This window comes from Astatotilapia calliptera, chromosome 12 (assembly GCF_964374335.1).
Source record: "Astatotilapia calliptera chromosome 12, fAstCal68.1, whole genome shotgun sequence".
In the NCBI taxonomy this organism is placed as follows: Eukaryota; Metazoa; Chordata; class Actinopteri; order Cichliformes; family Cichlidae; genus Astatotilapia; species Astatotilapia calliptera.
This window is the reverse complement of record NC_137433.1, coordinates 20058636-20082383: the sequence shown is the minus strand read 5'-3', so window position 1 is coordinate 20082383 and position 23748 is coordinate 20058636. Positions and strand designations below refer to the sequence as shown.

Genomic DNA, 23748 nt, shown 5'->3' with positions numbered 1-23748 from the left:
GACACTTGACACCCACTCACTCCCAGTTTATTTAGAGAACAATCTGCTCGCTGAGTTGTGACTTAACAACCTGCCAATAATGCATTTTTTAATTCTACTTTATCGACCGAGGCGCTCATTGAATTGACGTGTTGCAGGGTTTCATTATGCACCAAATTACTAAGACATGGGGCACGGCACTGTCAATTGAAGATTTCACCAGAAGCAGCATTTGTAGTGAATAATGTCATCGGAAAAAGTTGATCCTTGATTGATACTACAAAAAACAATCAGCTGAAATACTCATTTCCAACAGTATCGATGTCAGCAGCACCGGCTTAGCTTCCTCCAGCTGACAGAGAACTTCATACAGCACCTCTGCAAACAGACAGGCGTGCAGCCGCTGCCCTCACTAGCAGCTGAACACGTGAACACACGAATACTAGCAAAACACGTAGCAAAGCATCTTAAAGTTTGAAACCCCCAATCTTTACGAAGAGTTTCCTGAGGTTAATAAAGTTCTCATTTCAACAACAGAAATTTGCCAAACAATAGTCAGAAGTTTTGCCCTGGCCAGTTTAACTATTAGCAATTATATGACAGCCATATTAGCCAAATTAGTTAGGTTATCATAAGGTAGCGGCTAAAGTAGCAGCTATTGCTAATGCTAGCAGCAAACTTTATTCACAATCCTGCCTATCGGTGTGTAAACTACTACTAAACTACTATAACTACTGCTACTAAACAGTGATAAGTTGACAGGGTAATAGAACTATTTGTGTCTAATAAGTATATTATGAAAGGTCCACAGGCAGCTAGACAGAAACAGTGCTCAGCAGCTTTGCTCAGCAAAGAATTATGATACCAAGTAGTCAGAAGCAGAGGTATAAATGAAACAGGGCTGTAGCTGATTACATTTGACTGGACCATCATTTGTTCTAATATATATTTTTAAAATGTGCCTCTTAATTTTGGAATATAAATGTCGTGACGAGTACCAAATATTTTCACGGGTATCGGTATCAAGTTTAAAATTCTACTGTTTTGACATGCCTACTGTCAATAGAAATAAAAAAATTAGTTTTCTTTGTGTTTATTCTCACTACTCATGACACTCCACTTGTAAGCTAAACACTTAAAACTACAATACAGCCTTTAAACACATCATAAAAGCTAAAGTCAACAAAGATTTCTTTTTTTTTTTACTAAAGATATTTCAAAGAACCCTTCGCTATATTAAAAACTAACCTCATATGCACTCTAGTCTGCGGTTTTGTCTATTTTCTGCTGTCCTCTTCCTGCCATATGATTGCACTTATTTCTGCCACTCTTGCCCTCGCAGGTGCTGTACCACACTGCTTGACAGCCATAAACTAAACTTTTATTGAAAACAATTTCAATAAAAACTTCTTTAATAGCCTAACAATACCTCTGTAGCTAGCAGGGTGGCAGATAATTCGATGGTGACTAGCCTGAATGCGCGAACCCTTTCAAGTAAAATGAAAGCCCCAAATAGCTGAATGCTGCGCTTGTTTTCACTGCCTTACTCTAAATCCATCTACTTGAGAAAAATGAGAAAAACATCCCAACAAGTGACAATATCATGTTCATCTTGGAGCAGCCCTCGCTTGAACTTTGACCCAAAGCGTTTACTGAATGGAGACTAGGCAGGACTGTTATTGACACTGATGAAAAAACACCAATCACGGGCGCGTCTCACGAGCCAATTAAGAGCAGAAGCCACAGAAGTGAGGCACAGCGGAGGAAAACACGACACAACATCATGTTGACAACATGACGCCTTTACTCCTGCTTGGCCTGTCGAGCTCGGTGACATCGAGATGGCTGTCAGGTTTGGACACACACACCACTGTGTAGGTCAACACACACTGCAAACACTAGATTCCCCCAAGGACCTGTACAACACCAGTATAGTGTGTAGAGGGTGTGATGGAGGCAAGAGGAGGGGGGCGGCGTTGAAGGCACTGACCCGCAAAAGCTGATTTCATTAAAGGGAAGGAGAGGAAAGGAGAGGAGAGGAGACAGTAAAGGTCTCTGTGTATATGACCACAAATGGAGAGAGCAGACGCCAGCTGTCACTTGCTTATGTCAGCCCTATTCTCAGCTCTTATGTGAGTGTGTGTTGTGTGCTTGTATGTGTGTCGCTGTGTGATCTCAGTTAGGCTGGTTTCAATTACGGGGCAAACTTTGACCCCGTGTAACCAAGCCGGGAAGGGAGCTACCGAGAAAGGTGTGTGTGAGAAAGGGAGCGGTCAACTCAGAGATCTCGAGAGTGAGAGAAGCCTTTTTTTTCACTCAATAACGCTCAAACTTGCATCACAGTGTCATGACTTACCCTTTTTCTGGGGGGCCCTCGTTCTTCTTCCTTTGGGGCCCGCCCCGCCCCTCCTCCACTACCTGTTCGCCCCTGCCGTCCCCCTTTGCCCTCTCCAACTGCAGGTCTGATGGTCGTCCGGATCTCCGGTGGGCAAATGTAGTTCTCAAGGCTCTTTGGGGGCTTCTTGGTGCGCTTGGTGGTCTGTATCTTCAGCTTTAGACTTCCTTCCTGGAAACTTGCTTCCTTGATGGAGAACTCCTGCTCCTCCATTAGCCCGTCCCCCTGTTCCTCTAACCCCTCACCTTCACTGATGGCACCGTTAATCACATCATCGCTGCGTGCCAACCCGATGCCTCCTGCTCCTTCTTGGTCCCCTTCATTTGGCCCCACCCTACCTCCCTGAAGGTCAGCCTCTTTGGGTCGGGCTGAGCCAACCAGATCCCTTTGCTCCATCCACTCTCCCACCAGAGCCAGTCAGGATGGGGGAAGCCTTGGCAGCCAGCCAATAGGAAGATAGAAAGCAGTAGTCTGTCGGGCTGGTTGGTTGTTGTCAATCAGCTACTGAGGTTGTGTTGATTGTCCCACAGGAACACAGCGAAGCCAGGGACAGTCTGCAGAAAGAGCAGGTGAATGACATAATTAGGAAAAAAGGGCGTATGAGACCCGTTCCGTCATCCCCATATCTTCCATTCCACTGCTACCTCTCAGCACAGGCCTGTTCTCTGTCATCGCCATCATTGCCTGCCTGTTAAGTATGAAGACAAACACACACTCATCACAGAGCTGCAGAGGCATGCTGCCTAGCTATCATTTGCATTTTGTACCTCGCATAAACAAACTCATTTCTGACACCCACTTGCCTTCCTCTCTTCCTGCTCTCTTCTTTACTCCCTCTTTGCTAAATCTTCTCTCTCACCCTTCATTACTTATTCCATCCTTGTGACAGATCTGAAGCGGAGCTGCGCAGACACTAGAGTGATCAGTGCAAAATAAGACATTCCTCTTCTCTGCACTAAAACCAGGCTGAAGTTAGCCTGAGGACACAACACAGAAAAAAAATGAACGAAGCTGGCTCCGTTTTTTTTGTTGTTTTTTTTTTCTTCTTCAGAGGAGTGAAGGAGGAGGGAGGGGAACACACAAGGGGGGAAAGGAAAAGCAGCAGAGAAAAACGGAGAGAAGGAATCTAAATTCTTTCCCCAGATGTGGTTTACGAGCTGGTCTGGAAAAACTAGCGTCTGAACCATTTTACACACGCATGCAGCCGCATTGCTACACACATACACAGTAAAAAAAAACAGTGCGCGCATCCACACAGACGCACATCCAAAATGACAACTTTGCCATACACATGCTGCACCCCCTGCTGCTATTCCTGCTCTCTGGAGAAAAACACTGTGGCCGCTGCTTGTCAGGAGGATTCAGGATTTCTGTTTTGGATCATTGCACGTGCAGACACAGATCCATATTACACGCTCACGCCATACGTACATACACACGTGCGCTTGCACAGGCCTACTTACACACAGGCGTATAAACAGAAAGCAACCAAAACAAACAGTGGACTATACTTCTCACTACAGCTCGAGGGAATCCCATCAGTCAATATGACATGAGGCATGACTGAGTGGGAAGTGGGGAATGCTGTCTCACATGCTGAGCTTAGCCTGACACCATTTACACTGATGTGAACCCAGACTAGACCACTACCTGTCGACATGACTCAAGTAAAGGGATCTTGCTTCCCGCAGACTTAAAAAGATCTGAAAGAGCACAACTGGCTCAGAGCATATATCAAGATTTGCATACCTATTAACCTAATACACTCCCTGGCATGACTACTACAGTCATTTTCCTTTAGCTGTATGTGTTTTCTCAGTGTGCTGTACTGTACCAGCCCACGCTACTGTACAAACAGCTGATCCCATCATAATATCTAAGGGGCCTCAGAGCACATGCTTGCAGTGTGACTGAGCAGTCTTAATCCACAGCAAATTTTCCAACAAACCATTGCAAGACTGCACACAGTGTCCAGCTCTCAAAGTTAGCCGTGTGTCCTTTTTCTTCTGCATGCCCTTAAATTAAAAAAAGTCAAAAAAGACTTGTTTCAACGAACCCTCTCTTTAACCGTAAAGTTTGCCAATCTGAAACCACTTACAAGGGTTATTGATGTAGGTTCTGGTAGCCCAGTGGCGGTCAAGGATCAAAAAATTTAAGGGAGCGTAACAGCGGTTTTGCATGTTTAAGCTTATGAAGCCCAAATTGCTCACATGGCTGTACTGCCAAACATTTCCCAAAGCACATTAATACATTCTCAAATTGATTTCCTACCTTGGAAATCACAGGTTTTCATTCAAAATAACTGGTTTTTAAACTTAGCTCCTCGACAGCAGCCTGTTTAATGGAAGAATATACCAAATTCACTTTTTTTGCTTTTTTTTTGGGGGGGGGGGTGACATCGTGACAACTAAGAATTTAAGTGCAAAGCTTTCTTGGCAGGGTAAAATTTCACATCCCAGAGCCTCCTTCATTTAACTCTTTGACTAACACGAGTCTTCAAAGCAGACTGTGCTCAGTGCACAACCACACCATGGCAAGTGTTACATCAATCAGTAACACTGAGACATAAATAATGCTCAGTTTGATGGATAGCCTGTTTCAAGAGTGATTTTGCATACACCCTGCCAGCAAGAATGAAAACTGCTGACTGCCTGGAAGTTAGAAACTCATTCCCGCAAACTCCACAGCCATCGCCGTGCTTGTACAATCACACTTTTAAGCATACAAAGTTTTACAGATATAAACAAAAGGCGGTGCAGTCCAGGTGTAGTCCCAGCCTGGTGTTACAGTGCCCACATGACCCCCTTTGGTCCTTCAGGAACCTCCCAGTTCCTAATGTCAGCTCGGTGACTCGCCCTAATGGCATGTGTGAAAGCTGCCCTGGATGTCATGTGACTGAGGACAAAGACAGGAAAAAGAGACAGCTGCCAACCACAACATCACTCACTCAGTCACACACACACATTAAATAGACGCACATCCACTCTGTGCCTACGACTTAGTACCCCTTCACAGCTATCGCTCAGTATGACAGCAAAATGGCATCGTGCATTAGTACAATTCTGGTCATTCTGGGCCATTACTGCATAAGCCCCTTAGCTGGGTCATGACTATTCCTTCTCCCCTCCCTGCTCGCTGCCCTAAGCGGTGTTAGTTCTGTTACTGGCAGACAAGCTGAGAGTTTATGTAAGACTGACCCCTCCTCGGGCCTCCCTCACTTACTTAGCCTGAGCCTCACTGTCTCCTCTCCCCGCTCTCACTCTCTCTTTTATGCACACAAACACAGCGATGCACACACACACATACACGCACACACACCTCGACCAGCCTCAGACAGCAGGGTGATTGTAAGAGGCCAGACTCGCTGCATAAATAGCTTTATTATGTTCTCAAAACTGCCAGCGCTAACCAGCTTCCCTCTTAAATAGCATAAGGTCATTGCCTGTGCTGGATGTGAAAGGCTGTGAATGAGACAGTCCTCCAACATTTCGCCTTGTACTTTTACCGACAATTATGATAAAGCATTGATAATGGAATACAGATGGACAGAACGGTGATGGTGAACGATACAGACGGCAGACAAAACAGGTAGGGGAGTCCAAGTGTGAGCGAGAGACACAGAGCGGGAAAGAGAGAGAGAGAGAGGGATGGCAGCAGAAACACAACCTTTTAAGGCTGCATACCCAGCAGCCCAGTGCCTGAGGTGCACACACAAATAGCTCATACACAAATGCAGACAGATGCACGCGCGCACACGCACCAAACGCCTGCGTGATTGCACAAGGTGAATATCCTTTTTTTTTTTATTTCATGCTTTTTTATGCAAACGTAGCAGAAGCACGACCATCCCTGGATGTAGATGAGCATCTTGGTGTGAGCTGATGATCCTAGTCTGGCTGTCATTTGCAGTTTTTTTCCCCTTATTTTGTTCCTCGGGCTCTCAAGTGAAGTGTAGCCACATATGCCAATGTTTCTAGAAGGTTCCAGTCTTTGCTTGGAGACAAACCAAAGAGAATGGGCCCAGATTTCTAGTATTCACAAGTCCAATGGGCACAGCATGAGGTTTCAAGTTTGATGTCTATTAGTCCCTCGGAGCAGAGCGAGGTGATGGAAGCCCTAAAAAGTGCCTATTTGGGTTTTTTCCCAGCAGGATAAATGCATATATATTTGGATATGAAATACAAAATAAAGCCCTCTCTCTCTTTCTCTCTCTCTCCCCAGTTCATGTGCATGTGTTCAGCTGCAGGGCAGCGAGAAGGACAATCGTAAAATATCATGTGTGGGACAGCCATAATTGAAAAAGATGGCCTTAAAGCTGCTTCACGCAGTCACGCGCGCACATCCACTGGATGAGCCATATGCCAGGTAGCACTAAAACCATCCTCACGTAACTCCCCGGCTGAAGCAGATGAATGTTAAACCATTTTAACTGCAGCAGAAGCCACAAAATGGCTGTCAGCAAAAACACCTCCCCTACTCCCCAACTGTCTTCCTCCTTCCCCTCACCTCACTCCCCCTCAACCTCTGTTCTCTCCCCTCTCCTCATTGCTACCTCTTCCCTTTCCCCTCCACCTCCCTATCCCTCCCTCCCCTCTTTCTGTGCGCTCTGCCAAAAGGTGCTCCAGTGCTGATATTCTGTTAAGAGAGCCTGCCAACAGTTAGATTTGTCCTTGGATCCCGTTCACATTCCCTCCTCCCCCACCCACCTTCTCTGTTATCCTATTTCGACCCAAGGTATCCAGCGCAGAAGGGGATACACCTAATCGATTTCTCATACTTTAATTTAAAGGTGGCATGCAGGCATCTCATTACTTAACCGGGAGTCTAATAGCCTGTTTCATACTTTCGCACCACAAAAATGCCGCCAGGTCTGGGGGAGCTGAAACTGTTAACAAGACAAGATCGATGGTTCCATCCGAGCTTGAATCACCTCTATTATCCGTTCCTCAGCCTCCTTTCCTTCCACCTACTCACGCACCTCTCTTACAGTTGTCCTTTACTTTAACCCTTGTTCTTTTTCTTTTTATAAAATCAAGCCCTCATATATATCCAAGAGAACCTGATCGCACGTCAGCCCGCAGTGAGACTTGGTCATGTTTATCCATTGATCTTTTGGTGGTCTGGTTGTGACAGAGGTTTCTAGGTGCTAATGATAACCACCGACCCCCGGTCCTCACCTTCCTCCACAGGGCCATGGCATTTGGACACGTAGTTTCTGACACCCACGTGAAATTGATGACCTGCTGATAAATGCAACCACAGTGGGCAGAGCTGTTTTACCAAGCTACTACATTTGGGCACACATCTGTGATGACGATGCTACAGTTTGTGCACACTGTGCTACTAGTAAAAAATGATGATAATCAGAATAAAGATAAAGTCAACATGACATCACATTTTTCCCTCTAAAACAACAACAACAAAAAAACACTGAAAACATTTAGAAACAAACATGCAAACAAAAATCACAGCTTAACTTCAGATAAAGGAACAACTGACAGGTCGAAAGAGTGACAACCATCTGCTTGCTGCATGCCACAGATTGTGATGCTATGTGATGGACTGTCCATGTCAGTGAAGGCGCAGGTGGTCCACTACAGCAGAAACAGATTTAAACTTAAGAGGCCGAGCTGTGGTTGAGTTAAACCCTGATCTGAGCAGTGGACACTTTATCCCATTGGCCTTAATTGGTTGTTTTCTCTTACCCGCCCCTACCACCACCATCTAATTACCAAGGTATTACACAGTAATAACAGATGGAGACCGAGTAGTACCACAGTTGTTTGGGGCTGGTGTGCGTCTCGTTGAGTGGTGGCGCGAGCATGTGCGCGCGTGCGCGTGTGTTTCGGGCGATTTTGCTGGCATGTGACTGCGAGCAATTTCACATTTAAGGAATAACAGTCTCGCGGGCAGAATGTGGAAGGCTTTGTAGGAGGTGACAGGCAGCTCAAACAGCACACATGGAAAGCAGACACAGGCGGCCAAGTGGCGTTACAAACACGAACACAGTTTTTCACCGGAGAGGTGCATTCAGGTGTGGAATGTGGTCAGTCAACCGGGGCTACTTACCCATGTCTAATGTTGTCTCACACTCGGCTCTAACGTGTAAATATTTTATCACGATCATTTACAATCCATTTAGAGACATTTTACGAAAGCGACGGATGGGGTGACAGCCTCCCGTGGAGCTGTCAAACGGTGCCAGAAGAGACGGATATGTTTTTTGACAGAAAATCCCGGGGAAAATGGCGTCAACGGTGCTTTGGAAAGCAAAGAGCGAAAAAAAGAGAGCGAGAAAATAGGATTTGCAGTCGATCTGGTGGCAGAATCAAGGTAGCCGCACAGGGGAGGAGAAAAAATCCAATCGGAAACTTGGGTCCAGTTCCTGGTAGAAATAAGATCTTTAGAGGCTCTGGCGTGTTGACTCGCGCTGTGGAGAGCCGCCGCTGACGCCGCCGCCGTGCGCACTGAATCTCCGATGCCTTGCGGGATCGCTGGTCACTCGGGGAGCTTGCACGGCACTGAGATCCCTCGCAAATCCGCTACTCGGCTGGTTTGGGAGGAGGAGGGGGTGAGAGCAGGACTGTTACTGCAGTCAAAACAAGCCCGCATCCGACTACAAGCCCAAATCCAGCAGCGGGGGGTGGAATTTCAGCGACAAGACCGCGCTTTTAGTCGTCAGTGGGCTGCACAAGAGGCAGGAGATGGTGGTGGGGGTTGCTCGTCGCCGGTTGCACTGGGTCAAGCTTTTCTCTACCTCTCTCTCTGTGCCTCTCTCTCGCTCGCTCTTGCTCTCTCTCTCTCTGCTTTTCCGATCGGTGAATGTCAGGTCCCGGAGCCTGGTGTCTGGTAATGATCTCACCCAGCAGACTAAAAGCTCTAGCAGAGCAAAGCAGAGGGGAGAGATGAGAAGAGGAGGAGCGACATCGCCTCCCCCTGGCAGCAAACAACCTCAACGAGTCTCCCTTTTCCCCCCTTTTTTTCTTTTTTTTTCTTTTCCAAACCTCCCCCTAATTCCCAGGGCTTTCTCCCGTGGGACTGCTCTCATACTGGCACGGTGTTATTTTAATGTAATGCAAATAGGGAAAGCAACATCTGGCAAAAGGCTTGTTGTTTTGACTGAGTCACTGCTGTGAGGAGAAACATGTTTGGCACTGGTTTTCAACAGGTTCAGATACGTACCTGCATACAGAGCAGAAGAGACTGCGACTGAAATAAATATTTTAAGGGAAATATGCATCTGATACTATGTAACTGTAGTCTACTGAGCCTGGCTTTAAAATGCCTGAATTGTAATGATAAATAAATATTTAATGGTCTTAGAGCTGTGGGATTTGATTAATTGGCTGGACATAAACAAACAGGGGTAAAATATGGACTACAGCTAAGTTTGAGTGAATATAATTTGTAGGCAAACTAAGAGTTGGTGTTTAAATTCACTAAAGTTTCATTAAAGTTGTAGATTTTTTTTTATTGTTATGCATTGGTGTTTTGGGGCTGTTGACTTCTGAAGTGGGGGCAAGCCAGAAAAAGTTTGAGAATCACTGTCTCAGAGCAATTATACCAGACAACAGATGTTAATTCGGCTCAACATCTGGCCAGTCCTGTTTGAATCAGCATCTGAGCTACTGTGGCTTCATTTGAACACTAACCGGGCACCTGCATGAACAATTGGGCATAATTCAGCTGTAGCGTTTTATTTAACCAGTAAAGGGCTTCACTTAATTTAAGATGAAAAAAGCTCTGTCATCAGAAAACAAATTAAAAAGCACACAATTAGCAGCCTTAATGATATAACAGATATACTAAAGGCAAAAAAAAGGTCCATCCATTCATTCTCTTTGGCTTATCCTTATCAGGGTTGGGGTTACAATAAAAGCTATCTTTTTCCATATAGTCAAAATGAATAAGAGATAACCGATTTAGAATATTAGAGATGCTGTGATCATTGCCTTCACTTCGCTCATCCAGAATAGGCGGCTTCTGCTGAGTCATAACTTAATACATAAATCTTATCAGTAGTGGTTCTAATGCATATCCTCTGGGGGTGTTTGACATGAAACATTTTGCAAGCCCGTGGGCTGAACTATAAATAAAGTTTATCACCTTTGTCTTCGTACGAAATGGCTTGTGCGCAAACCACTACTACTGGAATGAGCTGCGATGGTGCTATTTGGTGAGCGTGGTATTCATTTATTCTAATTCAACGTGTGTGTTCAGCGAGACAAACGCTGCCACTCCACGCTGCGCTGCTGACACGTTGTATTCAGAGTAAGACAAGGTGGGTGCGTGGGTGGGGTTGAGTGGGTGAACAAAAAAGGCAGATTAGAGTGGGGTGTGCATGTGTGTGTGTGTGTGTGTGTGTGTGTGTGTGTGTGTGTGTGTGTGTGTGTGTGTGTGTGTGTCATGCTAGTGCTGGTGCTTTCCCCTTAATATGTCACATTAGAGGAGGATGGAAAACCCACATCAACCAGGCATGAACAAGCCGGAGTTGTTCCATTAATTCATCTTTGTCAGAAGTTATGTTTATATCGGGTCTCCATGCAAAACTTGACCTTCCCTGTATGGAAAACATTCTTTAACATTAACAAGCAATGCAAATGATGTCAGATGACCTTTCTCTCTTGGTGCCCCACAGTTACTAGCTGTTACTCATCCCTGGCATGTGTGTGTTTGTCTGTATGTGTGTGTCCGTGAGTGCATGCATGCCCATGTGTCCCTGTGTAGAGCACCCACTGGGAGATGTTTCATTAGCCAGGGTGGTGTGCTCAGTAGCACGTAAACACTCGGCACAATTTCAGACTTGTAGTTAAAAATCTGCAATGCCATCAGCAGTGTGGATGCTACTGCTTTGCACGTTGCCTGCTGTGCCACATTGACTAGTTTCACAATTGTGTCTGTGTGTCTGTGTCTTTATTATATTGAGAGCGCTTTCATAACAGCGCCTTTGATCATCTCTCCATATAAGGGCATGGGGCCGGTATTACATTATAGCGTGTGTGTATTTCTGCGTGTTTTACTTTATCTTTATGTAGACCAAATGTTATGACAGTGAAAGCAACAGTCCCAGGATTTCTAAACAGATTTGGCATGATCTGCTCAACATATTCATTAAAATAAGGCTCAGGTTTATGGCTACGAGTCAAGGCTACCTTTAAATTTGAATTAATCTGGGAAGGGGTGATTTTTATGGGTTTTGGAGGAGAGAAACAGAAACTGACTCTAGAATAAATTTAAAATAGCAAAATCTGTGTGTGTCTGTGTTCACGTCCGTGTGTGTCTATTGATCTGGGTTGTGTGCAAGAACAGAAAGAGACCCCTGAGAGAGAGGGGTCAACAGCTGCTCCCCAACAACCAATCAATTGCAGTGTATCAGTAAACATTACACTCTCGCTCTCTCTCTCTCTCTCATACACACACACACACATATGCGCGCGCACGCGCCCGGACACATAAAGACAGCACTCTCTTCTCAAATCTGTTTCCATGGATACCAGATACAGGCGGCCAAGAGGGAGCAGTTTTCCAGCTTAAACTGTAAATATTGAATTATGATGGGGAGAAAAGAGACAGCAGTGCAGGGCAACGTTCCTGCCTGAATGATCTAAATATCTGGATAATCCTTTCATCTCTATTCACCGCTACAGGAAATCTGGTGCATCATTCATGCTCATCAAGTTCAACATAAAAAGATCAATCTGTCTTACGGATCCAGCCACTTATGTGACGCTCTATAACAGACCGAGAGCTGCCCTCATTCCTTCATCTCTCCCTGCCATTTTGTGTGTGGAAGATCTTCATTCCCTCAAGTGGGATGCAAAGTAAATGCTTCCCTGTGCTTGATGTGCAGCACATAACAGTGAATTCAAACCACTTTAGCCGAATGCTGGGCTCCTCTGTGGTTTGATCAATGGGGAGAGGGGAGATTGAAAGATTGAGATGAAGACGTGGAGTAGGAGGGGAGAAAAAAACAAGTTAATTAATAAATGCTTTGACAAATGTTTCAAGTGCGGGGGCCACTAGAGAGCAAAGCAGAGATGCAAAAGCTGAGAGGGAAAGCAAAGGTGAATGGCAGTAATTGATTTGGGGATCTTTATAAATATTATAATCGCTGGCATCTGCAGAGGTAAAATACTAATAACGCACTTGTATTCATAACAGAGCTACGCAGCTTGACTGCGCCGTGAGTGAACACACTAACCTTGAGCTGACATTGTGAGCAGCCGAGACTCACGGTCAATCAGCGAGGGGCTTCTCTCAGGGAGTCCACTAATCTCGCAGGGCAGCGGCGGGCTCATCAGAGCTCCGAGACCTCTGGGACTGATGGAGGTAATGGGGTGAGCTGAGAGAGTGGGAGAAGGAGTGTGTATATGGGCATCAGTGAGGGGGGGAAAAAAATAAAGAAACACAGTTGTGTGTGATGCAGACACAAATGTGCATAACCAAAGTGCATCTGTGCACACATGCGCATGTCTGTGTGTGTCAGAAGGTGCGAGGGCCGTGCTGATGGAATGAGAAGTTAATGGGACATGTGACAAGGTTGATTACTGAGGCCTCAGTGATCTGACTGGGTTAATGAAGTAAATGGCTCTTTGGATAGCACACCACTGGGGCCATCTCTCCAGATCCTGATACACACAAACAAAGTGGCCTTTTCTTCCTTTGCCTTCCAACTATAACTTCCCTCACTGTGCTTGTGGCCATTGTGGGTTTTGAATTAATCTTGGTGCTACATTTCACATATTCTTTCATCCCAAAGTTCTCTTACAACACCCTGCTGCAAACTAGAAGACAAATAAGCCTATATAAGAGGTAAGGCAAACAATGGAATATTTTCTGTATGTACAGCATTAAAACAAGGGAGCTCAGCACAGAGTGTTCAGCCTCTTTGAAGGATTTAAGTGGCCACATGTAGTTTGCAAATACAGCCAGACTTACATATTCAAGAGAAGATGCGCACACACGCACAAACACGCAGACAAACAAAGGAAAGGAAAAGAAACACTGCGAGACTTTGTTCCCCATTTGAGGCTGCGATAGAGATTTTTCTAATGAGAGCAATAATGATGTCTGAGAAAAGACACAGACCAGAACAAAACAACAATACAGATGGGTGCTACGACAACAACAAAGACGCCCTAAATGCAGCTGACTGTGGACTCCCCGCTGGCTCTGTCTATGTGAAGAGATGACACTGCGCCCATCCCCCTGCTACTTATAAGGACATTATCATAATGTTGGCTCCGTACGAGCTCAGCTATCAAGTGGGCTCATCTTGAAGTCGTCCACAAGCCCCGGTGTACGCAGATGCTTCAGATGCCTGAGGAAGACAGTGGTGAACAAAAACATTTCTGCCCTAATATTAATTCAGACTGACAGCTCTGGCATCTAACAATGCAGCCCAGGACTGACAGCACCAATTTGACAAATCTCTGCGTTGGTTGTAAACACACAGCAGCACGGAAAATAATGATTGTCCTTCTGTTTGTCCTTCTGCTTTCTTATTGTCTTGTCACTACAGACATCTGCAGAGAATGAAAGGGGCAAAGTGAAGCATGTTTGTGGACCATGTGTGGCTGATGCTTTAGCAGTAAGTCAGTAGTTTAAAAAAATGGTGTGCAAAACCTGGTCTATGTGCTTCAATAAAAAAATAGAGGTGAAAAAAAAGTAAAAATACAAATGTCAGCATCTATTAGACGTATAAATAATGAATAATTTGTTCTGAGAAACAGATATTGTTTGTCACGGCTTGTGTGAACCTTCACACCTCAAACATCCACCCTACAACATCCTGTTGTGTTATAACTGTGCATGTGGTCAGATACAGCTGCATGTGTGTGTGTGTGTGGTGTATGTGTGTGCATGTGCGTGTGTGGGCCTGTGAGAAAGAGTCAGAAACATAAAGAAAGAAAGAGAGAAAGAGGAAAACTCCCTAGATGACAGAACGCAGCCACTTCCCCAGAGACTCTGTGAGTAAAAAGAGGACAGAAACCTACAGCAGCAGGTGTGTGATACAGCACTGACTGCGATAGCGCTGAATCATTCATCCCTTACACACTCGGTGACACCATCGGGGATCTTTTTTAACCTTTCATTTCTGAAGTATTGACCCAAAACACTACACCTAAATCACTAAAAAGTGGAACAGAGCAAATGATGACCAACAAAAAAGACCAAAAAAGAACATCCAGTGTGCATTATTCAACATTTTGGGGCATATTGTCGAGGCAAACTTGAGATTGTGACACTGCTCTTCTGCAGAAAAATTGCCTTTGCACTGCAACATTTCACTCCATCAACACATCTTCTATTCAGCATTTTGAAGAGACATGCATGGTTTGTGGGTGGCAGTGACTTAAAAGAAATCTGTGAGTGTGTGTAACAGCATGTGTGTTAAACGCAAATTTTTGATAAGGGCGAATAAATGTTTATTTAATTTTTTTACATCTCTGAACAGGTCACCCAAAATGCATCCTCCCCACACTCTTGTATAGCCAAATGAGCAGGTTATCATAGCTGTGCAATCAGTGTAAAAATTGTTTCTGAGGAAGAATTAGGTGGTCACATACCACACGCATATACATACATACATAAACGGCATTTGGTCTGCATTTGTTGTTTACTGTACATTGTGTGAACACTGTCCCATCTGAAGCTGCTTTCCAGCAGCAGGATGTGGTGGCGCGACACGTCCTCGCTTAACAACACCCACTTCCTATGAGTTTGATAAACAGCTTTGTGGTTTCACTCTCCTCCTGCCCGTCAAACAGAGGTATACACACACAGGCGCGCGCGCGCACACACACACACACACAAATATGCACACACCCGCTCAACAGCATCACCATCTGCTAATGTGACACATAACCAGAGTGAGTTATTGTTGTGCATAATGTTACCCATAGTGTCATGTGATTTACAGTGACAAACTATACAAACGCTACCAGAATCACTTATGTCTCTCTTCATCCACAGCCTCACCGAGACACGGAGGGGAATGAGCACAAGAATGTCTTTAAATCATGGCAGAATTAGTAGGCATCAATATGTCATATTTGTTTTAAAGCAAGTGATGTAAATGGATCTGAGTTATGTCAGCCGTGGTCATTAATGTCCCAAGCCCCTCCCCCCACGTGTGTTCCTAAAGTTTGATTGTAAGATAGTAAAGTCTTCTCTTCTCTTCTCTTCTCTTCTCTTCTCTTCTCTTCTCTTCTCTTCTCTTCTCTTCTCTTCTCTTCTCTCCTCTTCTCTTCTCTTCTCTTCTCTTCTCTGCATGGTTGCATGGGCACATACGGTTCTGTCACTCACATCTGGGAGCTGTCAGATGAATGTGCACACATCTGAGAGGAGAATGAGGGGTGTATTAGGCCTGCTGATCCTTCACACCCCTCTTGTCAAACTTAACATAAAAATGAAAGTCAGTGGCGAGTGTGTGCGCGTGTGTGCATGTGTGTGTGTATGTGCACGTGAGGCAGCAGACGAGGAGGGTCAAAGGAGAAGAGCCATGCCTAATCCTGTGGGATGTGAGGGTATCTCACTGCGTATGGAGATGAGATGTAGAGATGTGCTCAGTGGTGCATGGATCACAAAACCTTCCTAACTGACAGAAGAGACTCCCAGGAGACAGATGTCAAACTGCTAACTGGTGAAAGAAAAATAAAGGGGGCAAAAAAGACAAACTGTGAGGAAAATAACAGTACTGCATGTTGCATCATAACAGTAAAATGTTAAGAGGCGAATGAGGCTGGAACTGAGATTAAATCTCCCCTTCACTTATTATTAATCTTAGTATTAGTAGCAGTATTAGTATTGTTAGTATTATTAATATTAATATTGTAATTGAACAAACCTTTAAAAATCCAGTTAAACAAATGCAGAATAAATAAATCATGCTGGGTTTGGTTTTTTTTGGCTCTATAATTTGGTTCACGGTGGTGTTAGACAAATAAAATCGGTAGGTGTCGCTGTTGTTCAATTTAAATTTAAAGCCTCCTCTAACCCGGAAAGACTACTTGCGGTCCTTTAACAGAGCAGGAAGTGCCTCAGCACGACACTGACAGTTATTTATCATGGCGCTTGATGTGAAAAGCAGAGCCAAGCGGTACGAGAAGCTGGATTTCCTCGGAGAGGGTCAGGTAGGGGGAGAAATATTTAAGAGATATGTGTCTTTGCTTTTTTCTTCGCACGTCCTTAGACCGCTTTGTTTATTCTGTAGAAAGCACGATGGCGAGCTAACAAAGCATTAGCTGGTTGCTAATGTCAACAAAGCCTCGCTGGTTCATGCTGCGCTGCTTCTTGTGCCAGTGAATTTCACCAAAATAAGTAAAAGAAATTAACTTTTGGTTTTTGAATGTTGTTTTTTCTCTGCAGTTTGCCACAGTGTACAAAGCCAGGGACAAACTGACCGACACAATAGTTGCTATTAAAAAGGTAAAAGAAACGAGCTGCTTTAGTGTTTTACTGCTGCCATTCACACTGTGTGTTGATGAGCCGCAGTAAACATTTATCTTTTTATTCCCTTCAGATTAAGGTTGGCCACAGGACTGAGGCTAAAGATGGTAAGTGCTGGGTCCTATCAGCTGCAGCTCATTTTCATCCATTTTATACAAATTTTTTTTTACGTATTTATTTTTTTTAAATAGGAATTAATCGGACTGCACTCAGAGAGATAAAACTGCTGCAGGAGCTCCATCATCCGAACATTATCGGGGTAGCTAAATGTTCATCGCACATCATCATAATCTTGTGTTATTTGTATCGATTGTATAGAAAGATACCTTAATCTTTCTATATTGTGCAGTTTATGTATTTTTTTAAAAAATCTAAATATTGTTGTTTTATGTGTGTTGCAGCTGTTGGATGCTTTTGGACATAAATCAAACATCAGCCTGGTGTTTGATTTCATGGAAACAGACCTGGAGGTGAGTGGAGACCTAAATACAAATGTGGAGGAATTTCATACACAGCGTTTGTGCATTTTAAAAAAAATATTCACTTTTCTATTAGTTTGTGTGTGTGGGTGGGGGTTAAAGGGGTAGATGATGGATAGAATAGGTAGCAGCTTCCCACTTCCTTAATATTTTTTTCTGATTTCCGGCTTTAATGATTCATCGAGTATCTCGATTTAAAAAAAAAAAAATACATTTCTTATCTGTAGTTAAATATTAATAATATAACATTTAGAGCTCTTAAAGTCACAGATTGCCAAATCTTAGATTTACTTATTTTATTTTTAGAAACATCTTCCAGTACAGTTTTGCTTAAAGAGTACAGTATTGTATGATATTATTTATTTGTTTGTAACAAAACCTGAAGATGTCATGTTTTGCATTATGACTGCTTCTGTCTGGAGATTTGTCAGTCGTCTCTAATCTGTTAAACATGTCTTTAAAAAAAAAGTTGTCTTTTTTATGCTGCAGTTCCCTTGTGGGCCAGCAGGTGGAAATTTTACCCTTTGTTCACACTCGTAGTGTAAGGTCAGATTAAAGTCGAGTATCCAAGAAAGCATGAGCAAGAGGTCAAACAAAGTGTCACCAGTGCTAAGCTGGGTGTTACTCTGGCTTTTATTTGGATTATCTAAGCATAAAAAGGCTCCAAATAGGCGCTCACCAGCAATGCTTTAGAGCCTAATCAAATGATGCAAAATAAGATAAACGCACTTAAAAATAATCAATATCACTCTGCTTTTGGCTGCTCAGTGAAGTGATGCCATTACAGGCAGCAGAAAAACAGGATGCACATGAGGGTGAAATGTGATGCTGATCTTATTACCGGTGCTAAAAGCCTATATTATAAAAGCCTATATATTTTTGGACTGCGAGGTTAGCTTTAGTTAGACTCCTGCATTCAAAGGTGATGATGGTTCTTGTTATGAAGGCTGAACTGCTCTATCTTGGATGATTTCTTTATATGGATATTTTCCAGATGTTTTTGATTGTCTCGTCCGCTCAGTAAAAGTGTATTTTAATTTTGTGTGTGTGTGTGGCCTAGAGCTATGAAAAGCCATGAATTTATGCATGGATGTTATTAATTATGAGAAGTCTGGCTGTACGTATGACTCTTGGTCTTTGTTTTGTTGTTTTTAAGGTTATCATCAAAGACACTAGTTTAGTCTTAACTCCAGCCAACATCAAAGCCTACATCCTCATGACTCTGCAGGGATTAGAGTATATGCACCAGCACTGGGTCCTACACAGGGTAAGAAAACTTGTGTGTAGCATTTACACATAAATATGCTCATGTCTAATTTGTAATTTATGTTTTGGGCCTTTTCCTCTTAATTTCTTTCTTTTTTTTGTGCAGGATCTGAAGCCCAATAATCTGTTGTTAGATGGCAGTGGGGTGTTGAAGTTGGCTGATTTTGGTTTGGCCAAGTCTTTTGGCAGCCCTAGCAGAGTCTACACACATCAAGTTGTTACCAGGTCAGATTAGTCTCCATGTTACCTCATTAAAAATACAGAATTTCTCCAGGGTTAGTCTCATTAGCAATATTTTTTTTTTAATGTTTTCCATGAGTTAATCAAACATTTAACCAAACTAGGACTGGTTAAATGTGACAGAATTCTACTAAGAAGTCCAGGTTGCAAGGTCTGTAAAATATGTCTCTATTTATTGTTCATTCATGTCTTTCCCAGGTGGTACCGATCACCTGAGCTCCTGTTTGGTGCCAGGATGTACGGTGTGGGTGTTGACATGTGGGCAGTGGGATGCATTTTGGCAGAGTTGCTGCTTCGGGTAAATAAACCTCACTTCAAAGATATGAGCAGGCTGCGTCCCCTGAGCAGTCTCAGGGGACGCAGCTATTTTCATATTCATGCTAATGTCTCTCTACACTCCCGTTTGCTGTAGGTTCCGTTCCTTGCTGGAGACTCTGATCTCGACCAGCTTACTAAGATCTTTGAGGCTCTGGGAACACCCACGGAAGAAACATGGCCTGTGAGTTTGTTTGGGGGGTTTTGTTGTTGTTGTTGTTGTTGTTGTTGTTGTTGTTTTATTTTTTTTTCTACAGTTTGGCCCAATTTTGATGAGATGTGGGGATTCTTGCTTACATTCTATTGTTATATCTCTCTTTAGGGCTTGAGTAGTCTACCAGACTACGTGTCCTTCAAAATATTCCCCGGCACACCGCTGGAACATATATTTAGTGCAGCTGGAGACGATTTACTTGAGCTGCTACAAGGTCTCTTTACCTTTAACCCTTCAGCGAGGACCACAGCTACACAGGTAATAAGCTAAAGCACTGTAGCTATTCTCAGTTTTATATTATTGAACAAATCATTTGAAATTATTGTTAGATAAGTTTTAAAATAAGAATATTAACATTTTTACACTGCAGTCTATTTGATGATTGCTAGATCGGCTTCAGCGCTGAAACCCTGCCACTTCATTTGTAGCTCCCTCAGAATTACAGGCCTCGCTTCAGGCAGTACAACTCTCATTGTGATCAGCCGGTGAAGAGTGTCCTTTACTTTAAGAGTGTAATGCAAAGATAAACCACTAATAGACTTGTAAGACTTGACTTTACACGACGTGCAAAACAAAAAGTAGACATTTCATCTTCGTACAAGTCACGATGTGGTTGCCACACAGCTTTGTGCTAGGAAAAATAAATAAATATAAATGCTTATTCTTTTCTTATTTTTAAATGCACATGTTTTTTGGGATGTTTGGGTTGACGAGTTGTGAACATAAACTGTACCCGAGTTAAGTAGCTGTTATCCTCTTCAATGCCGCTTCCGCAGGTTTTGTGCACCTCTGAGTCCCAGTGCTCCCACTGGTTGGAATTCGCCCTTCGAAGTTTCTTCTGTCCAAATTATAACCTTTTAAAATTTGAGTATTATTTTGAAACAAGAACATCACAGGGATTTAACTCTGGAAAGAAGGAGTGTTGGTGAGCAGCGATTGTGTTGGTGAAATGTGTAGTGTGAAGAACTTCTTAGTAGTAGATGTAAGCAGTAGGTTGTTTGTTCTTTCTCAGAAGTCTCAGTATATTAGTAAAACTCGCTATTGTCTGATCCAGGCGAGTCAATGCACTCTGCATAGCTGGTGCTCTCCCAGTGAAAACTGGTTTCTTCTCCAGTCCTAGGCACAGAGCCTGTTTTCCTCACCTGTGACAATCCCTGACATAAAAACTCGGTCAGTCTGACACAAGCAGTGTTGGGAAGGTTACTTTTAAAATGTATTCCACTACAGATTACAGAATACATGCCCCAAAATGTATTTTGTAACATATTCCATTACGTTACTCAATGACAGTAACGTATTCTGAATACTTTGGATTACTTAATATATTATCATGCTTTTTACAACTACATGACTGTACTATTGCTGTGTGATTTATTACTATTACTGAAGGCTACTCGCCATACCAATACCAGCTAGATTTTTAAATCTTAATATAAAATGAGTAACAGTAGGGTGGACAGTAGGTAAGGCTGCACTTTTAGCAGCGATCTCGTATAGAAAACTATTCCGCGCGTATATAAAACAGGTCCGCGGCTCCGAACCATAAAGACATAAAACTGTGAAGGGACCTCTGGCTAATATGTCGGGTTCCATGTCGGACTCGTAGCCGAAAAATAGCTTTACTTTGTTGTCTGAGTCAACGTTTCTAGCAAGAGACAGACAGAGGCGTTGAAAGGCTGCTCCAGCGGAACTTATTGTTTCGGAGGAAAACATGAACACAGTGTACAGTCGAGTCTTAATAGCTCACAACTGGGCTCGTCAGGCACTCTTTTTGGCTGCAGTGGTTATTATTATATTTGCATGCTTCAATCTCCGGTTTCTGGTCGGTGACAACTCGTACTTTTCGACTCTTTTTCTCCCTCCTCGCGCTCACAGACACATAACAGGTATTCTCCCTGCAGCACGGACTACACTGCCCATGAGGCTACATTCTTTAGGGCGATGACTGTAACACTCTGCCTATTGCCTTCATATTAAATCATTTTTGTGAATAATTTTTAAAAATATTTCTTCACCTCATTATGCGGGCCACAAGTAGAGGTGACATGGGCCACGAGATTGAGACACAGGCATTGGAGCCTCTTAATGCGTGTTTTCTTTGGGTTTCCACCGGCGTGGAATTACCAAAAATAGAGAGCATAGCCTAACATATGAAACAGGAAAAGACCGCCATTTATTTCAACAAAGTAACTGTATTCTAAATACTACCTTTTTAAACGGTAACTGTAACGAATACAGTTACTCATATTTTGTATTTTAAATACGTAACGGCGGTACATGTATTCCGTTACTCCCAACACAGGAATTAATGTTTGCCTTCTGTTTGAGCAACTTCAGTTTTATTTACATAGCACCAATTCACAACAGTCACCGCAAGGCACTAAATAACTCATAATATTAGAGAGAAAACCTGAACTATCTCATTGTTCAACAACTGCATTAACGACACATCTTCCACTTTCTCTATTACACATCTCAGTAATAAGAAAAAAAAACATCTTCTTGCATCTTTGATACATCAAATTAGAGACACAACTCTGATGTTTGATGACATAGATGTATAAAATGTTGTTTTCCTTTATTCTGCAGGCTCTGAAGATGAGGTACTTCAGCAATCGGCCTGGTCCCACTCCTGGTCCCCAGCTCCCCCGGCCAAACTGTTCAGCCGAGGCTTTGAGGGAGAAGGAGACAGTCGGTCTCAAGAGAAAAATCGAAGGCCTGGAGACAAGTAATGACCGTATATGAGCTCATATTTGCACTAAATCCACTGTGTGTGTCCTTAATCCACAGAAGACCACCCTGACTCTGGGTTAAATATTTTCTCAGTCATGTTGTTTATATTGTGGTTTGAGCAGCAAAAACGTGAGGTGTCTGCGACACTCGTTTGAGGCGGACTTTAAAGGGGCTGAATATTTTAGAACTTCCAACACTGACCTGATTTTTTTTCTTCTTTTTTTTTTTTTTATAGCATGTTGTGAGTTTTTTGACTGCTTCTCGCTAAAGTTAGAAACCTAACCTAGCAATTCAGCGGGTGTGGGCTGTACATTTAGCTGCAGTTACAAATTCAGAAAATACTGAATTCGAACACGCGCCCACAGTTTCGTGGCTAGTGGGAGGGTATGTTTTACTAAAGTGGAACCCTTTAGTGTCACTGGGAGGTTCAAAGCTTTTCCAGCTCCTCTGTGGTTTGGAAAATATCTGGCTTTGACTTTTGAAACATTTATAACAGAAACCTTGGTGCCTCTTGGTAGCGCGTTGCTCATTATAGGCTTGATTTGAGCATGTGGCGTACATACACAGAACAGAAATACGTGTCTGTCTAATCTAACTTAGGTTTTTTAAGTTGTTTTTTTTTTTTCTTTTTCTTCTTTTTTAAATAATGTTTTTAAAACAAAACCCTTTGTGTTATTTTCAGCTGCAATGAAGAAGAAGCTCATTTTCTGACTATGGACCGGGTTAAATCCAAGGATCACCACTGCATGGCTCAGCTTCCTGCATTTCTCAGGACTGTCCACTGGAAAAAGGAAAAAAGTCTATAACCAGTGGAGGCTCTCTCACTCGTGGTTGACTTTAGGACATTTTAGAAGTTGTAGCCAGCGTATGTGAATCGTTAACTCTAAAATATTCAGGATGCTGCTGTGTCCAGATGGCCAGCGATTGATCTACAGCAGAGGGCTGTTGTCAGTAGTGTTGGCTCTGGTCCGCCTTCACTGATGCCTAAACTCTGTGAGCCTGTGGGGAAAAACGTCTATTTATGTGTGTGGAAAAAGAAAAACAAACCAACATGTGAGGATTTATTTCATGTGAATGTTTTTGTATTGTTATTATTTTGTATGTCACAGCAATAAAAGCTGCATATGCTCATGCTGAAGTTTCCTGCTTGGATTAGAGATGTGCTGAGGTTGGTAGTGATGGTTTTATTAATAGCCTGTGTGGTCAAATCTGAAAACCAACGTCTTCCTAACACTTATGAATTCACACAGTAACAGTCCACGCACAGTACTGACTGACTTCACGTGTACAGCATTTACTTTGCCTGTGAGCTGAAGTGCACTTGTGGTTTGTTCACTCAGCAGGTGGATTGAAGCAAAAGCACTGTCTCCAGGACTCACACGGTGACACTGCTTCAGTGTCATGCAGCAGTGTGATACTAAATCTGTATTTTCTGCTTCCTGTCCTTTCTTTTTGACGTTACATTGATCGATACACTCTGACATGTCAGAGGCCTGATGCTCTGCTGCCCTTTTTGGTTTCCTGTCAAACACAATCAGATTAGAGTGAAGATGGAGGCTGAGATGTCTTCACATTCAATCTAAAATATGCCTGATTCTGTTACACAGGCCATTGCAGATGCGTGCTTTCTGCTTTTCAGAGGGCTGTTGATTTGATGCGTTCATAAACTGGCAGTC

The 23748-nt window shown here is 43.2% G+C and overlaps 2 protein-coding genes across 2 annotated transcripts in view; one reads left to right on the top strand and one right to left on the bottom strand.

Moving 5' to 3' along the window:
• setbp1 (SET binding protein 1) overlaps positions 1 to 9246 on the bottom strand; it is a 34509-nt gene extending 25263 nt beyond the window's left edge. The window contains exons 1-2 of the mRNA XM_026186341.2: positions 8444 to 9246; positions 2336 to 2928 (exon numbers count right to left, since the gene is read on the bottom strand). Coding sequence (XP_026042126.2) covers positions 2336 to 2770 — 435 coding nt within the window. The 5' untranslated portion in view covers positions 2771 to 2928; positions 8444 to 9246. The remainder of the gene's footprint in view (positions 1 to 2335; positions 2929 to 8443) is intronic.
• Positions 9247 to 16361: 7115 nt separating this feature from the next.
• cdk7 (cyclin-dependent kinase 7) lies at positions 16362 to 23203 on the top strand. The gene is made up of 12 exons (XM_026188669.2): positions 16362 to 16509; positions 16745 to 16804; positions 16899 to 16932; positions 17017 to 17084; positions 17227 to 17295; positions 18461 to 18571; positions 18677 to 18795; positions 19009 to 19108; positions 19223 to 19309; positions 19448 to 19597; positions 21929 to 22067; positions 22755 to 23203. The coding sequence occupies exons 1-12, from the start codon at positions 16444 to 16446 to the stop codon at positions 22781 to 22783; spliced, it is 1032 nt and encodes a 343-aa protein (XP_026044454.1). The 5' UTR covers positions 16362 to 16443; the 3' UTR covers positions 22784 to 23203.
• The last annotated feature ends 545 nt before the right edge of the window (positions 23204 to 23748 follow it).

Excerpts from the sequence above, each read along its gene's own strand:
- cdk7 (XM_026188669.2), top strand. The coding sequence starts at position 16,444 with ATGGCGCTTGATGTGAAAAGCAGAGCCAAGCGGTACGAGAAGCTGGAT. Across the intron at positions 17,085-17,226 it reads ATCATCCGAACATTATCGGG|CTGTTGGATGCTTTTGGACA; the intron begins GTAGCTAAATGT and ends TGTGTGTTGCAG. Across the intron at positions 17,296-18,460 it reads TCATGGAAACAGACCTGGAG|GTTATCATCAAAGACACTAG; the intron begins GTGAGTGGAGAC and ends GTTGTTTTTAAG.